Raw genomic sequence first — 27464 nt, forward strand, 5'->3', positions numbered from 1 at the left:
GTGAGCCGTCGAGAAATGTCGCTTCGACGGTGACGTCAATGGTTGGCATCCGAATCCTGGTTGGCAGATTTGATTATAGGTGTTTGACGCAAAAATACAGCGACCAACAAACAGGAACGTAAAAGTGAGTTACATTGTATCTTATGTGTTCATTTATTTCGTGTAAATGCATCTCTCCCATTAACTGCTCTTAGTTGCTTGTAGTTGGATATTTCAATGTATATATATATATATATATATATATATATATATATATATATATATATATATATATATATATATATATATATATATATATATATATTTGTGTTTCAAATCATCGTAATAATTATTTTTTTGCTATATAAGCTTCTTTTTACAGGAGTACAAGGGAACTTAACTTTATATGTAAAAAAAAATACATTATAGGCAGCTATTGGGGGGGGGGTGTATATGTATGCATGTAGTGTATATGTGTGTGTGTGTATATATATATATATATATATATATATATATATATATATATATATATAAAATCATTCCAACACAAAGATATCAATATTTATCTATAAGTAGATAAATAATACATAATATTTTATGTTTGTCTGTGTGTATTACACATACATTCACTCTTAGACTTTAATATGTATATTTGTTCCTGCTGCCCATGCTGTTAAAGCAAATTTTGTGATTTACTTTTCAGGTTCTATTTACAGAGGGGGGGGGGAAGAGTCAAAATAAATAATTATGAATAGTTCACCTCTTAAAAAAAAATATCTCCCTCTACTGTTTAAACATATTGACTTAGATTGCATTAGATGCACTAAAATGAGACCTTATTTAAAAAAAAAAAAATGTTACTTCCTTTTTTATTGGCAGGTTTGTGAGTTTAACAACTAGGTAATTTTTCTGGTATATTAAAGGGACATTAAACACTTTGAGATAGTAATATAAAATGATAACAAATTATATATAAAAACAAACTCTACAGACTCATTATTTATTTTGTCCCCTTTTCCTGTAATTCCATTCTGAAATTGTGAGCTTTTTAGTTCCTGTTATAAATAGGTCACTAGAGTGTGCAGCCAATAGCTGTGTGGAATATAACTGTCCCTGATTGGCCACAGCAGAGAAAGTACCGTAACCTAAATTACAACATGGAAGCACCCATTGTTTTATAGGAATTAAAACTTTACATTTATTATGTCACTATATACACAACTAATGAAACTTTGAAAAATACATCTACATGTTATTTTCAGAATAATCTTTTCTTTCAATGCATCGTTTTATCTAGCATTTATTTAGTGTTTAATGTCCCTTTAATACACACTGCGTTATGGACTCTACAACGTTACTTTTTTAGCATTTAAATATTTAAAGGGATACTAAACCCAATTTTTTTTATTTCATGATTCAGATAGAGCATGAGATTTTAAGCACCTTTCTAATTTACTCCTATTATCAATTTTTCTTTGTTCTCATGCTATCTTGATTTGAAAAAGCAGTACTGTAAGCTTTAGAGCCGGACCATTTTTTGTTCAGTACCTGGGTAGCACTTGCTGATTTGTGGCTAAATGTAGCAAACCAATCAGCAGCTCTACCAAGGTGCTGAACTAAAAAATGGGCCGGCTCCTAAACTTTTATTACTGCTTTTTCAAATCAAGATAACATGAGAACAAAGAAAAATTGATAATAGCAGTAAATTAGAAAGTTGCTTAAAATTGCATGCTCTATGTGAATCATGAAAGAAAAAATGAGGGGTTAGTATCCTTTTAATATATATTTTTAAAACACATCTGCATATTTTTCTCAGGCTAATTTTTGCTTTGAATTAACCATTTTATCTAGATTCTTTTAGTGTTAAATGTCCCTTTAATTTCACTTGATCTACTATTAAATCTGATGGGGGGGGGCAGTATTTGGCAACGCTAGTGCAATTTATAGCTTGTTAGCCACTGAATTGTTAAATATATACAAACATTTATACAATAATATGGTAAATATAGCTACTATTTTCATCTCTGATCTAAATTATTTGCTTGTTTACACGCCCTCTCTCTAAAGCGATCACTCACTCCTGAAATCATGGGCCTAATGCCTGTAAGCTTAACAGAAGAAGAGGAAACCCTACAAAGAAAGTTTGCAAAGTTAAAGAAAAAGGTAATGTAGTTTGATCATAGATCATGATAGTGTTTTCCATTGTTTTCTTAGTCGCCCGTGACAAATATGTCAGTATGTACAGTAGCTGAATTTTTTTAATAGTCTACATTAAGTTGGATCCTCATTGGTGAGTTTGAGAATAGTTCCATCCTATAGAAGGGACTGCACTGAACTCTGTGTCTGGCAGGTTCAGACAGAAATCCTTTAGTCTTTTCTCCCAGAAAAACAGCGCAGTCTGTGAAAGAAAGAAGGACTCCAATAGTGCAATATTGTATAAAATAAGCACTCTTTATTTACAACAAGTAAGCCAAATACTCACAATATCTGGCGTGGTTAAAATCACATAAAGGTATCTTTGAAATAACAGCTGATTTAGAGCAGTCCTGTGGTCTGTACACGCTTGGGAAGTGAACAGCGATGTACCCGATCAATAAATCAAATAAACAGTAATAGAGCCAAATATTCACAGGGTGAGGAGCACTCAGACAGTGCTATTCGGAGCAGACTGGATATTTAGCAGCGATCCAGCTCACTGATCTGCCGGGCTGCAGGAACAGGAGGGCATCAAATCTGAAGAAGATACGACAGACAAACCGCCTGTGTGTGCCAGTACAAGACCAAATGATTACATAAGAAACTCTCATTCAGGGTACTCACATTTGTGAAGAGCACTCAGACAGTGCTATTAGGCGCAGACTGGATATTTAGCAGCAACCCAGCTTACTGATCTGCCTGGCTGCAGGAACAAGATGGCATCAAATCTGAAGGAGAAAACAGACAGGCCAAGCCGCCTGTGTGTACCAGTACAATACCAAGTAATATCAAAAGAAACTCTCATTCAGGGTACTCACATTTGTGAAGAGCACTCAGACAGTGCTATTAGACACAGACTGGATATTTAGCAGCAACCCAGCTTACTGATCCAACCGATAGCAGGAACAATGATTCCTGATGAAACAGCGTGGTAAGCGCTGAGAAACATGTTGCATCTGTAAAGGAGGGTAACTAGTATTCCCTACCTATTGGTTCCATTGTTTTATGTTTTATTTTTTACCTTGTATTTGTGACATTTTATTAAATCATTTTTACCATTTTATATACTGGAACCGTGCCTTTCCTGCCCACCTACCACTCCCATAGGGAGTCTCTGGCTGCAGTTGTTGTAGCACCCTTGCAGCATCTAAGTGCACTCCTAATCCATTGGGACCTCTATGCTTTGGGATCCTTGTGTTCCATTGTTCCTGCTATCGGTTGGATCAGTAAGCTGGGTTGCTGCTAAATATCCAGTCTGTGTCTAATAGCACTGTCTGAGTGCTCTTCACAAATGTGAGTACCCTGAATGAGAGTTTCTTTTGATATTACTTGGTATTGTACTGGTACACACAGGCGGCTTGGCCTGTCTGTTTTCTCCTTCAGATTTGATGCCATCTTGTTCCTGCAGCCAGGCAGATCAGTAAGCTGGGTTGCTGCTAAATATCCAGTCTGCGCCTAATAGCACTGTCTGAGTACTCTTCACAAATGTGAGTACCCTGAATGAGAGTTTCTTATGTAATCATTTGGTCTTGAACTGGCACACACAGGCGGTTTGTCTGTCTTATCTTCTTCAGATTTGATGCCCTCCTGTTCCTGCAGCCCGGCAGATCAGTGAGCTGGATCGCTGCTAAATATCCAGTCTGCTCCGAATAGCACTGTCTGAGTGCTCCTCACCCTGTGAATATTTGGCTCTATTACTGTTTATTTGATTTATTGATCGGGTACATCGCTGTTCACTTCCCAAGCGTGTACAGACCACAGGACTGCTCTAAATCAGCTGTTATTTCAAAGATACCTTTATGTGATTTTAACCACGCCAGATATTGTGAGTATTTGGCTTACTTGTTGTAAATAAAGAGTGCTTATTTTATACAATATTGCACTATTGGAGTCCTTCTTTCTTTCACAGACTGCGCTGTTTTTCTGGGAGAAAAGTGTTTGGCGATCAAACTGCAAGACAAGCAGTGTGTTTGAAATAGCTGCAGCTGGGTCTGAAAGTAATATCATTTGGAACAAATACAATCAACAGTAAGACTGTGCCCACATTTGGATTTATACAAAATTATTGGTTCCTATTTATAAGACTTTATTTCAATTCGTTTATTTATTTATTTTTTATTTTATTTATATTATAGATTTTTTGTTCAATTTCGTAATTAATATACAGATCATCATATATATATATATATATATATATATATATATATATTTTTATTTTTTTTTGTAGTTAGGTTAGAAAATATTCATCATTTGAATAGAACATTTTATTTAAATAATCATTTTTAATCTTTGCTGGGATAGTATTGCGCTGTATCATTTGGTGGTAGTTTTTGAGAAATCCTTTAGTACTTGATTAGTGTAGATACACCACAAAATATTTGTGCAATGTATTCTTGCTTTTGAATAGGTGGTTTTATCTTTTTGTACCTCAGAGGAGTGTCTAAACCACCTTAATCTAGCTCCACCCCTGAGGAATTTCGTTCACTGTACTTCATTTTTGAGTAGTGTCTACCCAACCTTCATCTATTTTCTCCCATGAGTTGGTGGCTGTGCAGAGTTCAGCTTCCCTCCTGAGGTTATTCCTATGCTCAGCTCTAACCTATTGCTATTGTTGAGGACTATTAGCTAAGATCTGCTCCAAATACCATATGTGCATAAAAAAAATCCCTAATGTCTTTTATCTTTCCCTTTTTGTAGAAGAAAGCTCTACTTGCTCTCAAAAAACAAACATCAACTAACCAGACCAGTCAGGCTGGTATCAAAAGATGTGAGTTCTTGTAACATTCTTGTCATTTTCATCAGTTTTTATTTATTTTTATCCGTCTATTTATTTATAGTTTTTCCTTTTTTTATCGTTTGTTTTTATATATCAATCCCTTCTCCTTGATCTTGTCTTTCTGTTTTAACATTTCCAGTTTTTGCCTCCATTCTTTCTTACCACTATTTATTTTGTTGTCTTCCTTTTCTTATTCTCTCTCATTTTTATGTTTACTGAGTATTTTTTATTAACTCACCTTTTTCATCCTTTTATTATTCAATTTTCTTTAGTCTTCCTATTTCATTCTTTTTCATAGTTAGTTTCCGTTCACGTTATCTTTCTCTTTATTTTTTTAATTCTCGTTACTTTTGTCCATTCGGTGTTCTTATTTTATTGTAGTTTAGGCTACTCCTTAAAGGAATACGAAACCCAAATTTTTTCTCTCTCATGATTCAGATAGAGTAGCAATTTTAAGCAACTTTCTAATTTAATCTCATTATCAATTTTTCTTCGTTCTCTTGCTATATTAATTTGAAAAGCCGGAATGTAAAGCTTAGAAGCCAGACCATTTTTTGGTTCAGCACCCTGAATAGCGTTTGCTGATTGGTGGCTACATTTAGCCACCAGATCAGCAAGCGCAACCCAGGTGCTGAACCAAAAATGGTCCGGCTTCTAAGATTTCAATTCCTGCTTTTCACAAAAAGATAGCAAGAGAACAAAGAAAGATTGATAATAGGAGAAAATTAGAAAGTTGCTTAAAATTGCTACTCTATCTGAATCATGAACAAAAAAGTTTGGGTTTAGTATCATCCCTTTAACACCTCCAGACACCTATGCACATTTTCTATGTGTTGATTCTGCTTCTCTTCAATGGACTTCCTTATTGCTCTGTTCATTGTTTTGTGTTCCCTTTTCCCTATAGCCCTCTCAGACCAGCCTGTAGTCGACACAGCTACAGCCACAGAACAAGCCAAGATGTTGGTAAAGACTGGCGCTATTAGTGCTATAAAGTCAGGGACCAAGAACAGCGGCTTCAAACGCTCTCGCACTCTGGAGGGTAAACTTAAGGTCAGTTCAATCCTTCGTTCTCTCTCTCCAGAATAATTTGCTTTCATTAAGAAAAATTAAAATGTACATAAAAACATAGATTGTTTAAAAAGATAGATACTTTTTTATTACCCATTCCCCAGTTCTGCATAACCAACACTGTTATAGAAATATACTTTTCACCTTTATGATTACCTTGTATTTAAGCCTCTGCAGACTGCCCCTTTATCTCGGTGCTTTTTAGCCAACTAGTGCTGATTCTTGTATAACCATTATCATTCTCCACAATGTTATCAATATAGCACACAGGAACTAGCACTGTCTGGCTGTTGTGCAAGATTTAAAAAGCTAATAAAAAATCACTGAGATAAGAGGCAGCCTGCAGTGGCTTAGAAACAGGCACACTTAGAGGTTATAAAGAATGTCGGTTATACAATGCTGCAGAATGGGTTGTAAAGGTGTAAACAAAATTAAAATATCAGCTATAAAAAATCAAGTAGACTATCCATTTAATACACACATTGTCTAGAGTGTGGCACTGTACCAAAATAAATATATTTCCTATAATTCATTCCAAAAATCTCTGGGTGGTCATGCACAAAATCTATAACATAATCCTTGTAAAAAACACACACTAGCCACTGAGTGTTAGCTTTTCTACCCATAGTAATATATTTCCGGTGCTACAACCATAGAAGTATGCTTCTTCTAAAACAAACATTCTGAACAAAAAGTCCCACTTGTGCATTTTAATTGGAATTTCAATTGTGTGATACACAAACTGACCACTAAGTGTAGCTGTCATACCTTCATAAAAATACTGCGCGTAATACACACCATAGACCACTGGGTGTCACTGTGCTATAACCTAAGGACTTCACCTTCTGTAATATACTGAACTCTCTATGTCCTAATTGAGCTCCCCCACTATTAAAAAATATTGTATTGTAGGATCCTGATAAAGGTCCGGCTCCGAGCTTCCAGCCTTTCCAGCGTAGTGTCTCTGTGGATGAAGAACAGGCTGAGGTAAGTAAAGTTTAATATCAAAGATGCATTGCAATATTTTTTGTTTGATGGTTATAGTTTTAAAAAATATTGTCTGTAAAGTAGCAATGCAGCTACCACTACATAAATGTTTTTTTTCCCTCTCTCTATTCCACACTTTTATCTATTTTCTCACCCTTTCCCTTCTTCCTTACCCAGAGTTCCAGACGTACTCAGAGAAAGTCCTTATATGAGAGGTGAGAAGCGTTGTATTTATGATTTTCAAATCTAGTTTAATTTATAGTAATGGTGATCCCACTGGTCTCGGTACTGGTGGGTTATAATTTTGTGTGGAATCATTTCGAATGTTTGCCCTATAGAGGGGATGCACCCATCAGCGTGTTTGTCTTTGAGTTGTAGAATAGTGCGTATGTATAGATAGATATATTGATAGATTTTATGTGTTTTCCTCGGTTGCTAAAGAGACACTGAACCCAAATTTTTTTCTTTCATGATTCAGATAGAGCATGCAATTTTAAGCAACTTTCTAATTTACTCCTATTATCAAATGTTCTTTGTTCTCTTGGTATCTTTATTTGAAAAAGCAGGAATGTAAGCTACATTAAGCCACTAATTAGCAAGTTCTACCCAGGTGCTGAACCAAAGATGGGCCATCTTGTAGGCTTACATTCCTGCTTTTTCAAATAAAGATACAAGAGAACAAAGAAAATGTGATAATAGGAGTAAATTAGAAAGTTGCTTACAATTGCTGCACTATCTGAATCTTAAAAGAAAAAAAAATTGGGTTTAGTATCCCTTTAAAAGTTAAAGTATATTTTATCCGATTTCCCCTTTTTAGTCATTTTTTTTCACTTTTTCCTGTCTCCCTTTCCATCTTTCTCCATTTCTCTCTCCCCTCCCTCACTGTGTTTCTCGCTGTCATTTTCTTTTCTGACTTGCATCTGAAAACTCTACTTCTCTCAGCTTTGTCAGCTCGAGCGAGCGGATACGAGAACCTGAACAAGAGGAGCGAGAGAGTGAAAGAGAAGCGAGACGTAGCAGTGACAGAGAACCATTCGATCGAGAACGTGGGAGAGAAAGAGACCGTGACAGGGAGAGAGAGCGGGAGCGAGACCGTAGTGACAGAGATCGAGACCGAGACAGAGAACGGGACAGAGAACGAGACAGGGAGAGAGACAGAGATGGCTTCTATCGAAGTAATTTCCTCCCTTCTGTCTGTGTCACATACACATAGCTCCCTTCTCTCTGTGTCACATACACATAGCTCCCTTCTCTCTGTGTCACATACACATAGCTCCCTTCAGTCTGTGTCACATACACATAGCTCCCTTCTCTCTGTGTCACATACACATAGCTCCCTTCTCTCTGTGTCACATACACATAGCTCCCTTCTCTCTGTGTCACATACACATAGCTCCCTTCTGTCTGTGTCACATACACATAGCTCCCTTCTGTCTGTGTCACATACACATAGCTCCCTTCTGTCTGTGTCACATACACATAGCTCCCTTCTGTCTGTGTCACATACACATAGCTCCCTTCTGTCTGTGTCACATACACATAGCTCCCTTCTGTCTGTGTCACATACACATAGCTCCCTTCTCTCTGTGTCACATACACATAGCTCCCTTCTCTCTGTGTCACATACACATAGCTCCCTTCTGTCTGTGTCACATACACATAGCTCCCTTCTGTCTGTGTCACATACACATAGCTCCCTTCTCTCTGTGTCACATACACATAGCTCCCTTCTGTCTGTGTCACATACACATAGCTCCCTTCTGTCTGTGTCACATACACATAGCTCCCTTCTGTCTGTGTCACATACACATAGCTCCCTTCTGTCTCTGTCACATACACATAGCTCCCTTCTGTCTGTGTCACATACACATAGCTCCCTTCTGTCTGTGTCACATACACATAGCTCCCTTCTGTCTGTGTCACATACACATAGCTCCCTTCTCTCTGTGTCACATACACATAGCTCCCTTCTCTCTGTGTCACATACACATAGCTCCCTTCTGTCTGTGTCACATACACATAGCTCCCTTCTGTCTGTGTCACATACACATAGCTCCCTTCTCTCTGTGTCACATACACATAGCTCCCTTCTCTCTGTGTCACATACACATAGCTCCCTTCTCTCTGTGTCACATACACATAGCTCCCTTCTGTCTGTGTCACATACACATAGCTCCCTTCTCTCTGTGTCACATACACATAGCTCCCTTCTCTCTGTGTCACATACACATAGCTCCCTTCTGTCTGTGTCACATACACATAGCTCCCTTCTGTCTGTGTCACATACACATAGCTCCCTTCTGTCTGTGTCACATACACATAGCTCCCTTCTGTCTCTGTCACATACACATAGCTCCCTTCTGTCTCTGTCACATACACATAGCTCCCTTCTGTCTCTGTCACATACACATAGCTCCCTTCTGTCTGTGTCACATACACATAGCTCCCTTCTCTCTGTGTCACATAGCTCCCTTCTGTCTGTGTCACATACACATAGCTCCCTTCTCTCTGTGTCACATACACATAGCTCCCTTCTGTCTGTGTCACATACACATAGCTCCCTTCTGTCTGTGTCACATACACATAGCTCCCTTGTGTCTTTGTCACATACACATAGCTCCCTTCTGTCTCTGTCACATACACATAGCTCCCTTCTCTCTGTGTCACATACACATAGCTCCCTTCTCTCTGTGTCACATACACATAGCTCCCTTCTCTCTGTGTCACATAGCTCCCTTCTGTCTGTGTCACATACACATAGCTCCCTTCTCTCTGTGTCACACACACATAGCTCCCTTCTGTCTGTGTCACTTACACATAGCTCCCTTCTCTCTGTGTCACATACACATAGCTCCCTTCTCTCTGTGTCACATACACATAGCTCCCTTCTCTCTGTGTCACATACACATAGCTCCCTTCTGTCTGTGTCACATACACATAGCTCCATTCTCTCTGTGTCACATACACATAGCTCCCTTCTGTCTGTGTCACATACACATAGCTCCCTTCTTTCTGTGTCACATACACATAGCTCCTTTCTCTCTGTGTCACATACACATAGCTCCCTTCTGTCTGTGTCACATACACATAGCTCCCTTCTGTCTGTGTCACATACACATAGCTCCCTTCTGTCTGTGTCACATACACATAGCTCCCTTCTTTCTGTGTCACATACACATAGCTCCTTTCTCTCTGTGTCACATACACATAGCTCCCTTCTGTCTCTGTCACATACACATAGCTCCCTTCTCTCTGTGTCACATACACATAGCTCCCTTCTGTCTGTGTCACATACACATAGCTCCCTTCTCTCTGTGTCACATACACATAGCTCCCTTCTCTCTGTGTCACATACACATAGCTCCCTTCTGTCTGTGTCACATACACATAGCTCCCTTCTGTCTCTGTCACATACACATAGCTCCCTTCTCTCTGTGTCACATACACTTAGCTCCATTCTCTCTGTGTCACATACACATAGCTCCCTTCTGTCTGTGTCACATACACATAGCTCCCTTCTGTCTGTGTCACATACACATAGCTCCCTTCTGTCTGTGTCACATACAAATAGCTCCCTTCTCTCTGTGTCACATACACATAGCTCCCTTCTGTCTCTGTCACATACACATAGCTCCCTTCTCTCTGTGTCACATACACATAGCTCCCTTCTGTCTGTGTCACATACACATAGCTCCATTCTCTCTGTGTCACATACACATAGCTCCCTTCTGTCTGTGTCACATACACATAGCTCCCTTCTGTCTGTGTCACATACACATAGCTCCATTCTCTCTGTGTCACATACACATAGCTCCCTTCTGTCTGTGTCACATACACATAGCTCCCTTCTGTCTGTGTCACATACACATAGCTCCCTTCTGTCTGTGTCACATACACATAGCTCCCTTCTCTCTGTGTCACATACACATAGCTCCCTTCTGTCTGTGTCACATACACATAGCTCCCTTCTGTCTGTGTCACATACACATAGCTCCATTCTCTCTGTGTCACATACACATAGCTCCCTTCTGTCTGTGTCACATACACATAGCTCCCTTCTGTCTGTGTCACATACAAATAGCTCCCTTCTCTCTGTCACATACACATAGCTCCCTTCTCTCTGTCACATACACATAGCTCCCTTCTCTCTGTGTCACATACACATAGCTCCCTTCTCTCTGTGTCACATACACATAGCTCCCTTCTGTCTGTGTCACATACACATAGCTCCCTTCTCTCTGTGTCACATACACATAGCTCCCTTCTGTCTGTGTCACATACACATAGCTCCCTTCTCTCTGTGTCACATACACATAGCTCCCTTCTGTCTGTGTCACATACACATAGCTCCCTTCTGTCTGTGTCACATACACATAGCTCCATTCTCTCTGTGTCACATACACATAGCTCCCTTCTGTCTGTGTCACATACACATAGCTCCCTTCTGTCTCTGTCACATACACATAGCTCCCTTCTGTCTGTGTCACATACACATAGCTCCCTTCTGTCTGTGTCACATACACATAGCTCCCTTCTGTCTGTGTCACATACACATAGCTCCATTCTCTCTGTGTCACATACACATAGCTCCCTTCTGTCTGTGTCACATACACATAGCTCCCTTCTGTCTCTGTCACATACACATAGCTCCCTTCTGTCTGTGTCACATACAAATAACTCCCTTCTCTCTGTGTCACATACACATAGCTCCCTTCTGTCTCTGTCACATACACATAGCTCCCTTCTCTCTGTGTCACATACACATAGCTCCCTTCTCTCTGTGTCACATACACATCGCTCCCTTCAGTCTGTGTCACATACACATAGCTCCCTTCTGTCTGTGTCACATACACATAGCTCCCTTCTGTCTGTGTCACATACACATAGCTCCCTTCTCTCTGTGTCACATACACATAGCTCCCTTCTCTCTGTGTCACATACACATAGCTCCCTTCTCTCTGTGTCACATACACATAGTTCCCTTCTGTCTGTGTCACATACACATAGCTCCCTTCTGTCTGTGTCACATACACATAGCTCCCTTCTCTCTGTGTCACATACACATAGCTCCCTTCTCTCTGTGTCACATACACATAGCTCCCTTCTGTCTGTGTCACATACACATAGCTCCCTTCTGTCTGTGTCACATACACATAGCTCCATTCTCTCTGTGTCACATACACATAGCTCCCTTCTGTCTGTGTCACATACACATAGCTCCCTTCTGTCTCTGTCACATACACATAGCTCCCTTCTGTCTGTGTCACATACACATAGCTCCCTTCTCTCTGTGTCACATAGCTCCCTTCTGTCTGTGTCACATACACATAGCTCCCTTCTGTCTGTGTCACATACACATAGCTCCCTTCTCTCTGTGTCACATAGCTCCCTTCTGTCTGTGTCACATACACATAGCTCCCTTCTGTCTGTGTCACATACACATAGCTCCCTTCTCTCTGTGTCACATACACATAGCTCCCTTCTCTCTGTGTCACATACACATAGCCCCCTTCTGTCTGTGTCACATACACATAGCTCCCTTCTCTCTGTGTCACATACACATAGCTCCCTTCTCTCTGTGTCACATACACATAGCTCCCTTCTGTCTGTGTCACATACACATAGCTCCCTTCTCTCTGTGTCACATACACATAGCTCCCTTCTGTCTGTGTCACATACACATAGCTCCCTTCTGTCTGTGTCACATACACATAGCTCCCTTGTGTCTCTGTCACATACACATAGCTCCCTTCTGTCTCTGTCACATACACATAGCTCCCTTCTGTCTGTGTCACATAAACATAGCTCCCTTCTGTCTGTGTCACATACACATAGCTCCCTTCTGTCTCTGTCACATACACATAGCTCCCTTCTCTCTGTGTCACATACACATAGCTCCCTTCTCTCTGTGTCACATACACATAGCTCCCTTCTGTCTGTGTCACATACACATAGCTCCCTTCTGTCTGTGTCACATACACATAGCTCCCTTTCTGTCTGTGTCACATTACACATAGCTCCCTTCTAGTCTGTGTCACATACACATAGCTCCCTTCTTTCTGTGTTCACATACACATAGCTCCCTTCTTTCTGTGTCACATACACATAGCTCCCCTTCTGTCTGTGTCACATACACATAGCTCCCTTCTCTGTGTCACATACACATAGCTCCTTCTGTCTGTGTCACATAACTAGCTCCCTTCTCTCTGTGTCACATACACATAGCTCCCTTCTGTCTGTGTCACATACCACATTAGCTCCTTCTCTCTGTGTCACATACACATAGCTCCCTTCTCTCTGTGTCACATACACATAGCTCCCATTCTCTCTGTGTCACATACACATAGCTCCCTTCTGTCTGTGTCACATACACATAGCTCCCTTCTGTCTGTGTCACATACACATAGCTCCCCATCTGTCTGTGTCACATAACAACTAGCTCCCTTCTCTCTGTGTCACATACACATAGCTCCCTTCTGTCTGTGTCACATACACATAGCTCCCTTCTGTCTGTGTCACATACACATTGCTCCCTTCTGTCTGTGTCCACTTACCACATAGCTCCCTTCTCTCTGTGTCACATACACATAGCTCCATTCTCTCTGTGTCACATACACATAGCTCCCTTCTGTCTGTGTCACATACACATAGCTCCCTTCTGTCTGTGTCACATACACATAGCTCCCTTCTGTCTGTGTCACATACAAATAGCTCCCTTCTCTCTGTCACATACACATAGCTCCCTTCTCTCTGTGTCACATACACATAGCTCCCTTCTGTCTGTGTCACATACACATAGCTCCCTTCTCTCTGTGTCACATACACATAGCTCCCTTCTCTCTGTGTCACATACACATAGCTCCCTTCTGTCTGTGTCACATACACATAGCTCCCTTCTGTCTGTGTCACATACACATAGCTCCCTTCTCTCTGTGTCACATACACATAGCTCCCTTCTGTCTGTGTCACATACACATAGCTCCCTTCTGTCTCTGTCACATACACATAGCTCCCTTCTGTCTGTGTCACATACACATAGCTCCCTTCTGTCTGTGTCACATACACATAGCTCCCTTCTGTCTGTGTCACATACACATAGCTCCATTCTCTCTGTGTCACATACACATAGCTCCCTTCTGTCTGTGTCACATACACATAGCTCCCTTCTGTCTCTGTCACATACACATAGCTCCCTTCTGTCTGTGTCACATACAAATAACTCCCTTCTCTCTGTGTCACATACACATAGCTCCCTTCTGTCTCTGTCACATACACATAGCTCCCTTCTCTCTGTGTCACATACACATAGCTCCCTTCTCTCTGTGTCACATACACATCGCTCCCTTCAGTCTGTGTCACATACACATAGCTCCCTTCTGTCTGTGTCACATACACATAGCTCCCTTCTGTCTGTGTCACATACACATAGCTCCCTTCTCTCTGTGTCACATACACATAGCTCCCTTCTGTCTGTGTCACATACACATAGCTCCCTTCTCTCTGTGTCACATACACATAGCTCCCTTCTGTCTCTGTCACATACACATAGCTCCCTTCTCTCTGTGTCACATACACATAGCTCCCTTCTCTCTGTGTCACATACACATCGCTCCCTTCAGTCTGTGTCACATACACATAGCTCCCTTCTGTCTGTGTCACATACACATAGCTCCCTTCTCTCTGTGTCACATACACATAGCTCCCTTCTCTCTGTGTCACATACACATAGTTCCCTTCTGTCTGTGTCACATACACATAGCTCCCTTCTGTCTGTGTCACATACACATAGCTCCCTTCTCTCTGTGTCACATACACATAGCTCCCTTCTCTCTGTGTCACATACACATAGCTCCCTTCTGTCTGTGTCACATACACATAGCTCCCTTCTGTCTGTGTCACATACACATAGCTCCATTCTCTCTGTGTCACATACACATAGCTCCCTTCTGTCTGTGTCACATACACATAGCTCCCTTCTGTCTCTGTCACATACACATAGCTCCCTTCTGTCTGTGTCACATACACATAGCTCCCTTCTCTCTGTGTCACATAGCTCCCTTCTGTCTGTGTCACATACACATAGCTCCCTTCTGTCTGTGTCACATACACATAGCTCCCTTCTCTCTGTGTCACATAGCTCCCTTCTGTCTGTGTCACATACACATAGCTCCCTTCTGTCTGTGTCACATACACATAGCTCCCTTCTCTCTGTGTCACATACACATAGCTCCCTTCTGTCTGTGTCACATACACATAGCTCCCTTCTGTCTGTGTCACATACACATAGCTCCCTTGTGTCTTTGTCACATACACATAGCTCCCTTCTGTCTCTGTCACATACACATAGCTCCCTTCTGTCTGTGTCACATAAACATAGCTCCCTTCTGTCTGTGTCACATACACATAGCTCCCTTCTGTCTCTGTCACATACACATAGCTCCCTTCTCTCTGTGTCACATACACATAGCTCCCTTCTCTCTGTGTCACATACACATAGCTCCCTTCTGTCTGTGTCACATACACATAGCTCCCTTCTGTCTGTGTCACATACACATAGCTCCCTTGTGTCTTTGTCACATACACATAGCTCCCTTCTGTCTCTGTCACATACACATAGCTCCCTTCTGTCTGTGTCACATACACATAGCTCCCTTCTCTCTGTGTCACATACACATAGCTCCCTTCTGTCTGTGTCACATACACATAGCTCCCTTCTGTCTCTGTCACATACACATAGCTCCCTTCTCTCTGTGTCACATACACATAGCTCCCTTCTGTCTGTGTCACATACACATAGCTCCCTTCTGTCTGTGTCACATACACATAGCTCCCTTCTCTCTGTGTCACATACACTTAGCTCCATTCTCTCTGTGTCACATACACATAGCTCCCTTCTGTCTGTGTCACATACACATAGCTCCCTTCTGTCTGTGTCACATACACATAGCTCCCTTCTGTCTGTGTCACATACACATAGCTCCCTTCTCTCTGTGTCACATACACATAGCTCCCTTCTGTCTGTGTCACATACACATAGCTCCCTTCTGTCTGTGTCACATACACATAGCTCCCTTCTGTCTGTGTCACATACACATAGCTCCCTCTCTGTCTGTGTCACATACCATAGCTCCCTTCTGTCTGTGTCACAATACACATAGCTCCCTTCTGTCTGTGTCAACATACACATAGCTCCCCTTCTGTCTGTGTCACATACACATAGCTCCCTTCTGTCTGTGTCTAACACATAACACATAGCTCCCTTCTGTCTGTGTCACATACACCATAGCTCCATTCTCTCTGTGTCACCATACACATAGCTCCCTTTCTGTCTGTGTCACATACACATAGCTCCCTTTCTTCTGTGTCTAATACACTAGAATAATCTAGCTCCTTCTCTGTGTCACATACACATAGCTCCCTTCTGTCTGTGTCACATACACATAGCTCCCTTCTGTCTGTGTCACATACACATAGCTCCCTTCTGTCTGTGTCACATACACATAGCTCCCTTCTCTCTGTGTCACATACACATAGCTCCCTTCTCTCTGTGTCACATACACATAGCTCCCTTCTGTCTGTGTCACATACACATAGCTCCCTTCTGTCTGTGTCACATACACATAGCTCCCTTCTGTCTGTGTCACATACACATAGCTCCCTTCTCTCTGTGTCACATACACATAGCTCCCTTCTCTCTGTGTCACATACACATAGCTCCCTTCTCTCTGTGTCACATACACATAGCTCCCTTCTGTCTGTGTCACATACACATAGCTCCCTTCTGTCTGTGTCACATACACATAGCTCCATTCTCTCTGTGTCACATACACATAGCTCCCTTCTCTCTGCGTCACATACACATAGCTCCCTTCTGTCTGTCACATACACATAGCTCCCTTCTGTCTGTGTCACATACACATAGCTCCCTTCTCTCTGTGTCACATACACATAGCTCCCTTCTCTCTGTGTCACATACACATAGCTCCCTTCTCTCTGTGTCACATACACATAGCTCCATTCTCTCTGTGTCACATACACATAGCTCCCTTCTCTCTGCGTCACATACACATAGCTCCCTTCTGTCTGTCACATACACATAGCTCCCTTCTGTCTGTGTCACATACACATAGCTCCCTTCTCTCTGTGTCACATACACATAGCTCCCTTCTCTCTGTGTCACATACACATAGCTCCCTTCTCTCTGTGTCACATACACATAGCTCCCTTCTGTCTGTCACATACACATAGCTCCATTCTCTCTGTGTCACATACACATAGCTCCCTTCTGTCTGTGTCACATACACATAGCTCCCTTCTCTCTGTGTCACATACACATAGCTCCCTTCAGTCTGTGTCACATACACATAGCTCCCTTCTTTCTGTGTCACATACACATAGCTCCCTTCTCTCTGTGTCACATAGCTCCCTTCTCTCTGTGTCACATACACATAGCTCCCTTCTCTCTGTGTCACACACACATAGCTCCCTTCTGTCTGTGTCACATACACATAGCTCCCTTCTGTCTGTGTCACATACACATAGCTCCCTTCTGTCTGTGTCACATACACATAGCTCCCTTCTCTCTGTGTCACATACACATAGCTCCCTTCTGTCTGTGTCACATACACATAGCTCCCTTCTGTCTGTGTCACATACACATAGCTCCCTTCTCTCTGTGTCACATACACATAGCTCCCTTCTGTCTGTGTCACATACACATAGCTTCCTTCTCTCTGTGTCACATACACATAGCTCCCTTCTGTCTGTGTCACATACACATAGCTCCCTTCTCTCTGTGTCACATACACATAGCTCCCTTCTGTCTGTGTCACATACACATAGCTCCCTTCTGTCTGTGTCACATACACATAGCTCCCTTCTCTCTGTGTCACATACACATAGCTCCCTTCTCTCTGTGTCACATACACATAGCTCCCTTCTTTCTGTGTCACATACACATAGCTCCCTTCTGTCTGTGTCACATACACATAGCTCCCTTCTCTCTGTGTCACATACACATAGCTCCCTTCTGTCTGTGTCACATACACATAGCTCCCTTCTGTCTGTGTCACATACACATAGCTCCCTTCTAACTACACCATAGCTCCCTTCTCTCTGTGTCACTAGCTCCTTTCTCTCTGTGTCACATACACATAGCTCCCTTCATCTCCTATGTCACATACACATAGCTCCTCTCTCTGTGTCAACTACACATAGCTCCCTTACTGTCTGTGTCACATACACATAGCTCCTTCTGTCTGTGTCTACATACACATAGCTCCCTTCTGTGCTGTGTCACATACACATAGCTCACTTCATCTCTGTGTACTCATACACATAGCTCACTTCTGTCTGTGTCACATACACATAGCCTCCTCTGTCTGTGTCACATACACATAGCTCCCTTCTCTCTGCTGTCACATCACACTTAAGCTCCCTTCTGTCTGTGTCACATACATCATAGCTCCCTTCTCTCTGTGTCACATACAACATAGCTCCCTTCTGGTCTGTGTCACATACACTATAGCTCCCTTCTGTCTGTGTCAACTACACATAGCTCCCTTCTCCTGTGTCACATACAATAGCTACCCTTCTCTCCTGGGTCACATACACATAGCTCCCTTTGTCTTGTGTCACATACACATAGCTCCCTTCTCTCTGTGTCACATACACATAGCTCCCCTTCTCTCTCTGTCCAATACACCATAGCTCCCTTCTCTATCTGTGTCACATCCACATAGCTCCCTTCTCTCTGTGTCACATACACATAGCTCCCTTCTCTCTGTGTCACATACACATAGCCCCCTTCTGTCTCTGTCACATACACATAGCTCCCTTCTCTCTGTGTCACATACACATAGCTCCCTTCTCTCTGTGTCACATACACTTAGCTCCATTCTCTCTGTGTCACATACACATAGCTCCCTTCTGTCTGTGTCACATACACCTTAGCTCCCTTCTGTCTGTGTCACATACCACATAGCTCCCTTCTCTCTGTGTCACATAGCTCCCTTCTCTCTGTGTCACATAGCTCCCTTCTGTCTGTGTCCACAATACACATAGCTCCCTTCTCTCTGTGTCACATACACATAGCTCCCTTCTTCTCTGGTCACATACACTAGCTCCCTTCTGTCTGAGTGTCACATACACATAGTCCCTTCTGTCTCTGTCACATACACATAGCTCCCTTCTCTCTGTGTCACATACACATAGCTCCCTTCTCTCTGTGTCACATACACTTAGCTCCATTCTCTCGGTGTGTCACATACACATAGCTCCCTTCTGCTCTGTGTCACATAACATAGCTCCCTTCTGTCTGTGTCACATACACATAGCTCCCTTCTGTCTGTGTCACATACAACATAGCTCCTTCTGTCTGTGTCACATACAATAGCTCCCTTCTGTCTGTGTCAACTACACATAGCTCCCTTCTGTCTGTGTCACATACACATTGCTCCCTTCTGTCTGTGTCACATACACATAGCTCCCTTCTGTCTGTGTCACATACACATAGCTCCCTTCTCTCTGTGTCACATACACATAGCTCCCTTCTCTCTGTGTCACTGTGTCACATACACATAGCTCCCTTCTGTCTGTGTCACTGTGTCACATACACATAGCTCCCTTCTCTCTGTGTCACATACACATAGCTCCCTTCTGTCTGTGTCACATACACATAGCTCCCTTCTCGTCCTGTGTCACATACACATAGCTCCCTTCTCTCTGGTCACATACACATAGCTCCCTTCTGTCTGTGTCACATACACATAGCTCCCTTCTCTTCTGTGTCACATTACAACATAGCTCCCTTCTGCTCTGTGTCACATACACATAGCTCCCTTCTGCTCTGTGTCACATACACATAGCTCCCTTCTCTCTGTGTCACATACACATAGCTCCCTTCTGCTCTCTTGTCACATACACATAGCTCCCCTTCTCTCTGTGTCACATACACATAGCTCCCTTCTCTCTGTGTCACAGTACACATAGCTCCCTTCTCTCTGTGTCACATACACATAGCTCCCTTCTCTCTGTGTCACATACACATAGCTCCCTTCTCTCTGTGTCACATACACATAGCTCCCTTCTCTCTGTGTCACATACACATAGCTCCCTTCTCTCTGTGTCACTGTGTCACATACACATAGCTCCCTTCTGTCTGTGTCACATACACATAGCTCCCTTCTGTCTGTGTCACATACACATAGCTCCCTTCTGTCTGTGTCACATACACATAGCTCCCTTCTGTCTGTGTCACATACACATAGCTCCCTTCTGTCTGTGTCACATACACATAGCTCCCTTCTGTCTGTGTCACATACACATAGCTCCCTTCTCTCTGTGTCACATACACATAGCTCCCTTCTGTCTGTGTCACATACACATAGCTCCCTTCTGTCTGTGTCACATACACATAGCTCCCTTCTCTCTGTGTCACATACACATAGCTCCCTTCTGTCTGTGTCACATACACATAGCTCCCTTCTCTCTGTGTCACATACACATAGCTCCCTTCTGTCTGTGTCACATACACATAGCTCCCTTCTGTCTGTGTCACATACACATAGCTCCCTTCTCTCTGTGTCACATACACATAGCTCCCTTCTGTCTGTGTCACATACACATAGCTCCCTTCTGTCTGTGTCACATACACATAGCTCCCTTCTGTCTGTGTCACATACACATAGCTCCCTTCTCTCTGTGTCACATACACATAGCTCCCTTCTCTCTGTGTCACATACACATAGCTCCCTTCTCTCTGTGTCACATACACATAGCTCCCTTCTGTCTGTGTCACATACACATAGCTCCCTTCTGTCTGTGTCACATACACATAGCTCCCTTCTGTCTGTGTCACATACACATAGCTCCCTTCTCTCTGTGTCACATACACATAGCTCCCTTCTGTCTGTGTCACATACACATAGCTCCCTTCTGTCTGTGTCACATACACATAGCTCCCTTCTCTCTGTGTCACATACACATAGCTCCCTTCTGTCTGTGTCACATACACATAGCTCCCTTCTCTCTGTGTCACATACACATAGCTCCCTTCTCTCTGTGTCACATACACATAGCTCCCTTCTGTCTGTGTCACATACACATAGCTCCCTTCTCTCTGTGTCACATACACATAGCTCCCTTCTCTCTGTGTCACATACACATAGCTCCCTTCTCTCTGTGTCACATACACATAGCTCCCTTCTGCTCTGTGTCACATACACATAGCTCCCTTCTCTCTGTGTCACATACACATAGCTCCCTTCTCTCTGTGTCACATACACATAGCTCCCTTCTGTCTGTGTCACATACACATAGCTCCCTTCTGTCTGTGTCACATACACATAGCTCCCTTCTGTCTGTGTCACATACACATAGCTCCCTTCTGCTCTGTGTCACATACACATAGCTCCCTTCTGTCTGTGTCACATACACATAGCTCCCTTCTGTCTGTGTCACATACACATAGCTCCCTTCTCTCTGTGTCACATACACATAGCTCCCTTCTCTCTGTGTCACATACACATAGCTCCCTTCTCTCTGTGTCACATACACATAGCTCCCTTCTGTCTGTGTCACATACACATAGCTCCCTTCTCTCTGTGTCACATACACATAGCTCCCTTCTCTCTGTGTCACATACACATAGCTCCCTTCTCTCTGTGTCACATACACATAGCTCCCTTCTCTCTGTGTCACATACACATAGCTCCCTTCTCTCTGTGTCACATACACATAGCTCCCTTCAGTCTGTGTCACATACACATAGCTCCCTTCTGTCTGTGTCACATACACATAGCTCCCTTCTGTCTGTGTCACATACACATAGCTCCCTTCTGTCTGTGTCACATACACATAGCTCCCTTCTCTCTGTGTCACATACACATAGCTCCCTTCTGTCTGTGTCACATACACATAGCTCCCTTCTCTCTGTGTCACATACACATAGCTCCCTTCTCTCTGTGTCACATAGCTCCCTTCTCTCTGTGTCACATACACATAGCTCCCTTCTCTCTGTGTCACACACACATAGCTCCCTTCTGTCTGTGTCACATACACATAGCTCCCTTCTGTCTGTGTCACATACACATAGCTCCCTTCTGTCTGTGTCACATACACATAGCTCCCTTCTGTCTGTGTCACATACACATAGCTCCCTTCTGTCTGTGTCACATACACATAGCTCCCTTCTCTCTGTGTCACATACACATAGCTCCCTTCTGTCTGTGTCACATTACACATAGCTCCCTTCTCTCTGTGTCACATACACATAGCTCCCTTCTGTCTGTGTCACATACACATAGCTCCCTTCTGTCTGTGTCACATACACATAGCTCCCTTCTCTCTGTGTCACATACACATAGCTCCCTTCTCTCTGTGTCACATAGCTCCCTTCTGTCTGTGTCACATACACATAGCTCCCTTCTCTCTGTGTCACATACACATAGCTCCCTTCTGTCTGTGTCACATACACATAGCTCCCTTCTCTCTGTGTCACATACACATAGCTCCCTTCTGTCTGTGTCACATACACATAGCTCCCTTCTGTCTGTGTCACATACACATAGCTCCCTTCTCTCTGTGTCACATACACATAGCTCCCTTCTGTCTGTGTCACACTACACATAGCTCCCTTCTCTCTGTGTCACATACACATAGCTCCCCTTCTGTCTGTGTCACATACACATAGCTCCCTTCTGTCTGTGTCACATACACATAGCTCCCTTCTGTCTGTGTCACATACACATAGCTCCCTTCTCTCTGTGTCACATACACATAGCTCCCTTCTGTCTGTGTCACATACACATAGCTCCCTTCTCTCTGTGTCACATACACATAGCTCCTTTCTCTCTGTGTCACATACACATAGCTCCCTTCTCTCTATGTCACATACACATAGCTCCCTTCTCTCTGTGTCACATAGCTCCCTTCTCTCTGTGTCACATACACATAGCTCCCTTCTCTCTCTGTCACATACACATAGCTCCCTTCTCTCTGTGTCACATACACATAGCTCCCTTCTGTCTGTGTCACATACACATAGCTCCCTTCTGTCTGTGTCACATACACATAGCTCCCTTCTGTCTGTGTCACATACACATAGCTCCCTTCTGTCTGTGTCACATACACATAGCTCCCTTCTCTCTGTGTCACATACACATAGCTCCCTTCTGTCTGTGTCACATACACATAGCTCCCTTCTGTCTCTGTCACATACACATAGCTCCCTTCTCTTTGTCACATACACATAGCTCCCTTCTGTCTGTGTCACATACACATAGCTCCCTTCTCTCTGTGTCACATACACATAGCTCCCTTCTGTCTGTGTCACATACACATTGCTCCCTTCTCTCTGTGTCACATACACATAGCTCCCTTCTGTCTGTGTCACATACACATAGCTCCCTTCTGTCTGTGTCACATACACATAGCTCCCTTCTGTCTGTGTCACATACACATAGCTCCCTTCTGTCTGTGTCACATACACATAGCTCCCTTCTGTCTGTGTCACATACACATAGCTCCCTTCTGTCTGTGTCACATACACATAGCTCCCTTCTCTCTCTGTCACATACACATAGCTCCCTTCTGTCTGTGTCACATACACATAGCTCCCTTCTGTCTGTGTCACTTACACATAGCTCCCTTCTCTCTGTGTCACATACACATAGCCCCCTTCTGTCTGTGTCACACACACATAGCTCCCTTCTGTCTGTGTCACATACACATAGCTCCCTTCTGTCTGTGTCACATACACATAGCTCCCTTCTGTCTGTGTCACATACACATAGCTCCCTTCTGTCTGTGTCACATACACATAGCTCCCTTCTGTCTGTGTCACATACACATAGCTCCCTTCTGTCTGTGTCACATACACATAGCTCCCTTCTCTCTGTGTCACATACACATAGCTCCCTTCTGTCTGTGTCACATACACATAGCTCCCTTCTCTCTGTGTCACATACACATAGCTCCCTTCTCTCTGTGTCACATACACATAGCTCCCTTCTGTCTGTGTCACATACACATAGCTCCCTTCTCTCTGTGTCACATACACATAGCTCCCTTCTGTCTGTGTCACATACACATAGCTCCCTTCTCTCTGTGTCACATACACATAGCCCCCTTCTGTCTCTGTCACATACACATAGCTCCCTTCTCTCTGTGTCACATACACATAGCTCCCTTCTCTCTGTGTCACATACACATAGCTCCCTTCTCTCTGTGTCACATACACATAGCTCCATTCTCTCTGTGTCACATACACATAGCTCCCTTCTCTCTGTGTCACATACACATAGCTCCATTCTCTCTGTGTCACATACACATAGCTCCCTTCTGTCTGTGTCACATACACATAGCTCCCTTCTGTCTGTGTCACATACACATAGCTCCCTTCTGTCTGTGTCACATACACATAGCTCCCTTCTCTCTGTGTCACATAGCTCCCTTCTGTCTGTGTCACATACACATAGCTCCCTTCTCTCTGTGTCACATAGCTCCCTTCTGTCTGTGTCACATACACATAGCTCCCTTCTCTCTGTGTCACATAGCTCCCTTCTGTCTGTGTCACATACACATAGCTCCCTTCTGTCTGTGTCACATACACATAGCTCCCTTCTGTCTGTGTTATGGGACAGAGACTTATCGCTAACGTCTGTTACATTTTCCAGGATCAGATTCTTTCCCTGAACGTCGCGCCCCTAGAAAGGGAAACACTGTGTACGTTCACGGCATGGGGATGACTCAGACAATGCTTCGTGAAGCCTTCTCTAAATTTGGAAGCATCATAGATCTTTCCATGGACTCTCCAAGGAAGTAAGTAGTCAGGCAACAGGCCCCTGGGCTCACTCAGTACCTGAAGGGGGAATAAGAGGAGGGTCAGATCCCTAAAGTACTGTGACCACCAGTGTCTCTTTGTCCCCAGCTGCGCCTTTGTCACCTTTGAGAAGATGGAGTCAGCTGACCAGGCAATTACAGAGGTTTGCTCTTCAGTCTTTTTTCCCCCTTTTTCCAAAATCAACTTCACTTTTTTTTTCTTTCTACTTATTTTCTTTGTTCTTACACTTCTTTCTGCTATATTTTCTAGTATTTATTTTACATCTTTTCTTTTGTATTCTTTCACTTTTGTCACTTTTTTTCTTTCTATTGTTCTTTAAATCACTTCCTTTTTTCTCTACAATGTCTTACTACTTCCTTTTTCTTTCTTTCTCTCACTCCCTTTCTTCTTCCTCTTCCCTTCCTCATTCCTTTTCTACATCCTCTGTTTTTACCTCCCAACTTTCTTTCTGTTTCCTCCCATGCTACCATAACTCTACTTTCTTTCCCTCCTCCAATACCTCTTCCTCGCCTCCCTTCATCCATCCCACTCTCCATCCTTTCCCTTCCTACTCTCTCTCCCTGCGTCCTTCCTCTTTTCCTATCTCCCTCCTGCCTGCCCTCTCTACCTCCTTCCCCTACTCCCTGCCTTCTTTCCCTCCTTCCCCTTCCTTCTCTACCTCCTCTCCCTCCTTCCCTCTCTTCCTTCCCTCTCTCCTTCCTCTTCCTTCCTTCTCTCTTTTCTCTCCCTCCTTCCTTCTCTTCGTCCTCTCCCGCCTTCCCCTTCCTTGCCTCTCTCTCGCCTCTCCCTCCTATATGTATTTCTCCCTTTCCATTTGCCCTTCACTTCCCACAGCTTAATAACATGCTGATAGAAGAAATCCCAGTGAAAGTCAGTATTGCCAGAAAACAGCCCATGTTGGATGCAGCCACTGGGAAATCCATATGGGGATCTCTAGGTGAGTGATGACATCAGACCATGTATGACATCATGTAAATCATGACCATGTGTGTATATAAAGTTTGCATATGCAGTACGCCAGCCATGAATGCATTAAGTAGTCAGAATGCTGTCACTTTCCTTTGTGATTTTAGAACACTTACCTCCTATGTGCCAAATATTTGTAAGTTCTGATGAATGATAGTAGACTGTGGTTTCCAAAGATTAAAGGGACATGGGACTCCAAATTTTCTTTCATGATTGAGATAGATCATACAATTGACTTTTATTGGCAAATTTGCTTCATTCTCTTGATATCCTTTGTGGAAAGAGCAACAATGCACTAATGGGAGCTAGCTGAACACATTAGACGAACCAATGACAAGTTGCATATATATGCAGCCACCAATAAGCAGCTAGCTCCCATAAGTGCATTGCTGCTCTTTCAACAAAGGATACTAAGAGAGCAAAGTAAATTAGATAACTGAAGTAAATTGGAAAGTGGTTTAAAATTGTGTGTTCTATCCTAATCATGAAATACAAATTTAGGGTTTCATGCCACTTTAATAAATGTTTGTTTTTAGAAGTGAGCTTGATACAACAAACCTCTTAAAGGGACAGTCTACTTAAAAATGTTTGTTTAAAACAATAGATAATCCCTTTATTACCCATTCCCCTGTTTTGCATAACCAACACGGTTATATTAATATTATTTTTACCTCTGTGATTACCTTGTATCTAAGCCTCTGCAGACTGCCCCTTATCTCAGTGCTTTTGACAGACTTGCATTGTAGTGCTGACTTATAACTAACTCCATTGGAGTGAGCATAATGTTATCTATATGGCACACATGACTTAGCAGTGTCTAACTGTGAAAAACTGTCAAAATGCACTGAGATAAGAGGCGGTTCAATGGTTTAAAAATTAGCATATGAGCCTACCTAGGTTTAGCTTTTGACAAAGAATACAAAGAGAACAAATCAAATGTGATGATAAAAGTAAACTGGAAAGTTGTTTAAAATTGCATGCCCTATGTAATTGCATGCCCTATGTGAGTCATGAAAGTTTAATTTTGACTTAACTGCCCCTTTAAGAAAGAGTGGGTGGGTTCAAATAAGAATTGTTTTTGTTTTTATTGTTTGAACTCTCTGATTCTTGCGCTTTCTTGTCCACAGCTGTCCAAAACAGTACAAAAGGTTCTCACCGAGATAAGAGGTCTCAGGTCATCTACTCAGAAGATTTCTTAAGTGAGAACGCACCACCTAGTAGCGGCAAGAACCCGGGTTAACGAGGGCAAAGAGACCCTCACAGTGTAGAAATATAGGTGTGATACGGATGTAATAATAAATCTTGTTTCAATGGTGCGTAGGTGTCTCAGAACATGACCATCGCCTAGTCTGGCAACCGGGAGACTCCTTTGTTCTACTAATCAAACGTATTTGTGAAGCTGTACATTTTGTTTAGCCGTCGTCTTCAGGACTTTATGGAAATTCAGCAACGGTATAATTTTTTGCCATAACTCGCCAGTGTTTTATATTTTAGTTACAATTTAAACCAAACGTATAAAAAAAATGCTTGGTAAACGCTATATGGGTAAAGTTAGTTAAAGGGACGTTCAACTCAAAATAAAATCCCACATAAAATGTTTTCTTAAGCAGAGTAATAAAAATACAATGTGTATTCATTATTTATTTTTAA

General features: G+C 42.6%; 1 protein-coding gene across 1 annotated transcript; it reads left to right on the top strand.

The window, feature by feature from the left end:
• Nucleotides 1–27464, top strand: NELFE (negative elongation factor complex member E). Its single transcript, XM_053689152.1, has 11 exons — nt 1–124; nt 2047–2142; nt 4873–4942; nt 5856–6001; nt 6932–7006; nt 7184–7221; nt 7949–8181; nt 24682–24826; nt 24936–24990; nt 25683–25785; nt 26942–27464. Exons 2-11 carry the CDS (start codon nt 2068–2070, stop codon nt 27052–27054), a joined length of 1053 nt encoding a protein of 350 aa, XP_053545127.1. The 5' UTR covers nt 1–124; nt 2047–2067; the 3' UTR covers nt 27055–27464.

The sequence above is a fragment of the Bombina bombina genome, chromosome 7, assembly GCF_027579735.1.
Source record: "Bombina bombina isolate aBomBom1 chromosome 7, aBomBom1.pri, whole genome shotgun sequence".
In the NCBI taxonomy this organism is placed as follows: domain Eukaryota; kingdom Metazoa; phylum Chordata; class Amphibia; order Anura; family Bombinatoridae; genus Bombina; species Bombina bombina.

Bases quoted from the DNA above. Each gene is read 5' to 3' on its own strand.
- NELFE (XM_053689152.1), top strand. From the start codon at position 2,068: ATGGGCCTAATGCCTGTAAGCTTAACAGAAGAAGAGGAAACCCTACAA. The intron at 2,143-4,872 runs GTAATGTAGTTT...CCCTTTTTGTAG, and splicing joins TTGCAAAGTTAAAGAAAAAG to AAGAAAGCTCTACTTGCTCT. The intron at 6,002-6,931 runs GTCAGTTCAATC...ATTGTATTGTAG, and splicing joins CTCTGGAGGGTAAACTTAAG to GATCCTGATAAAGGTCCGGC.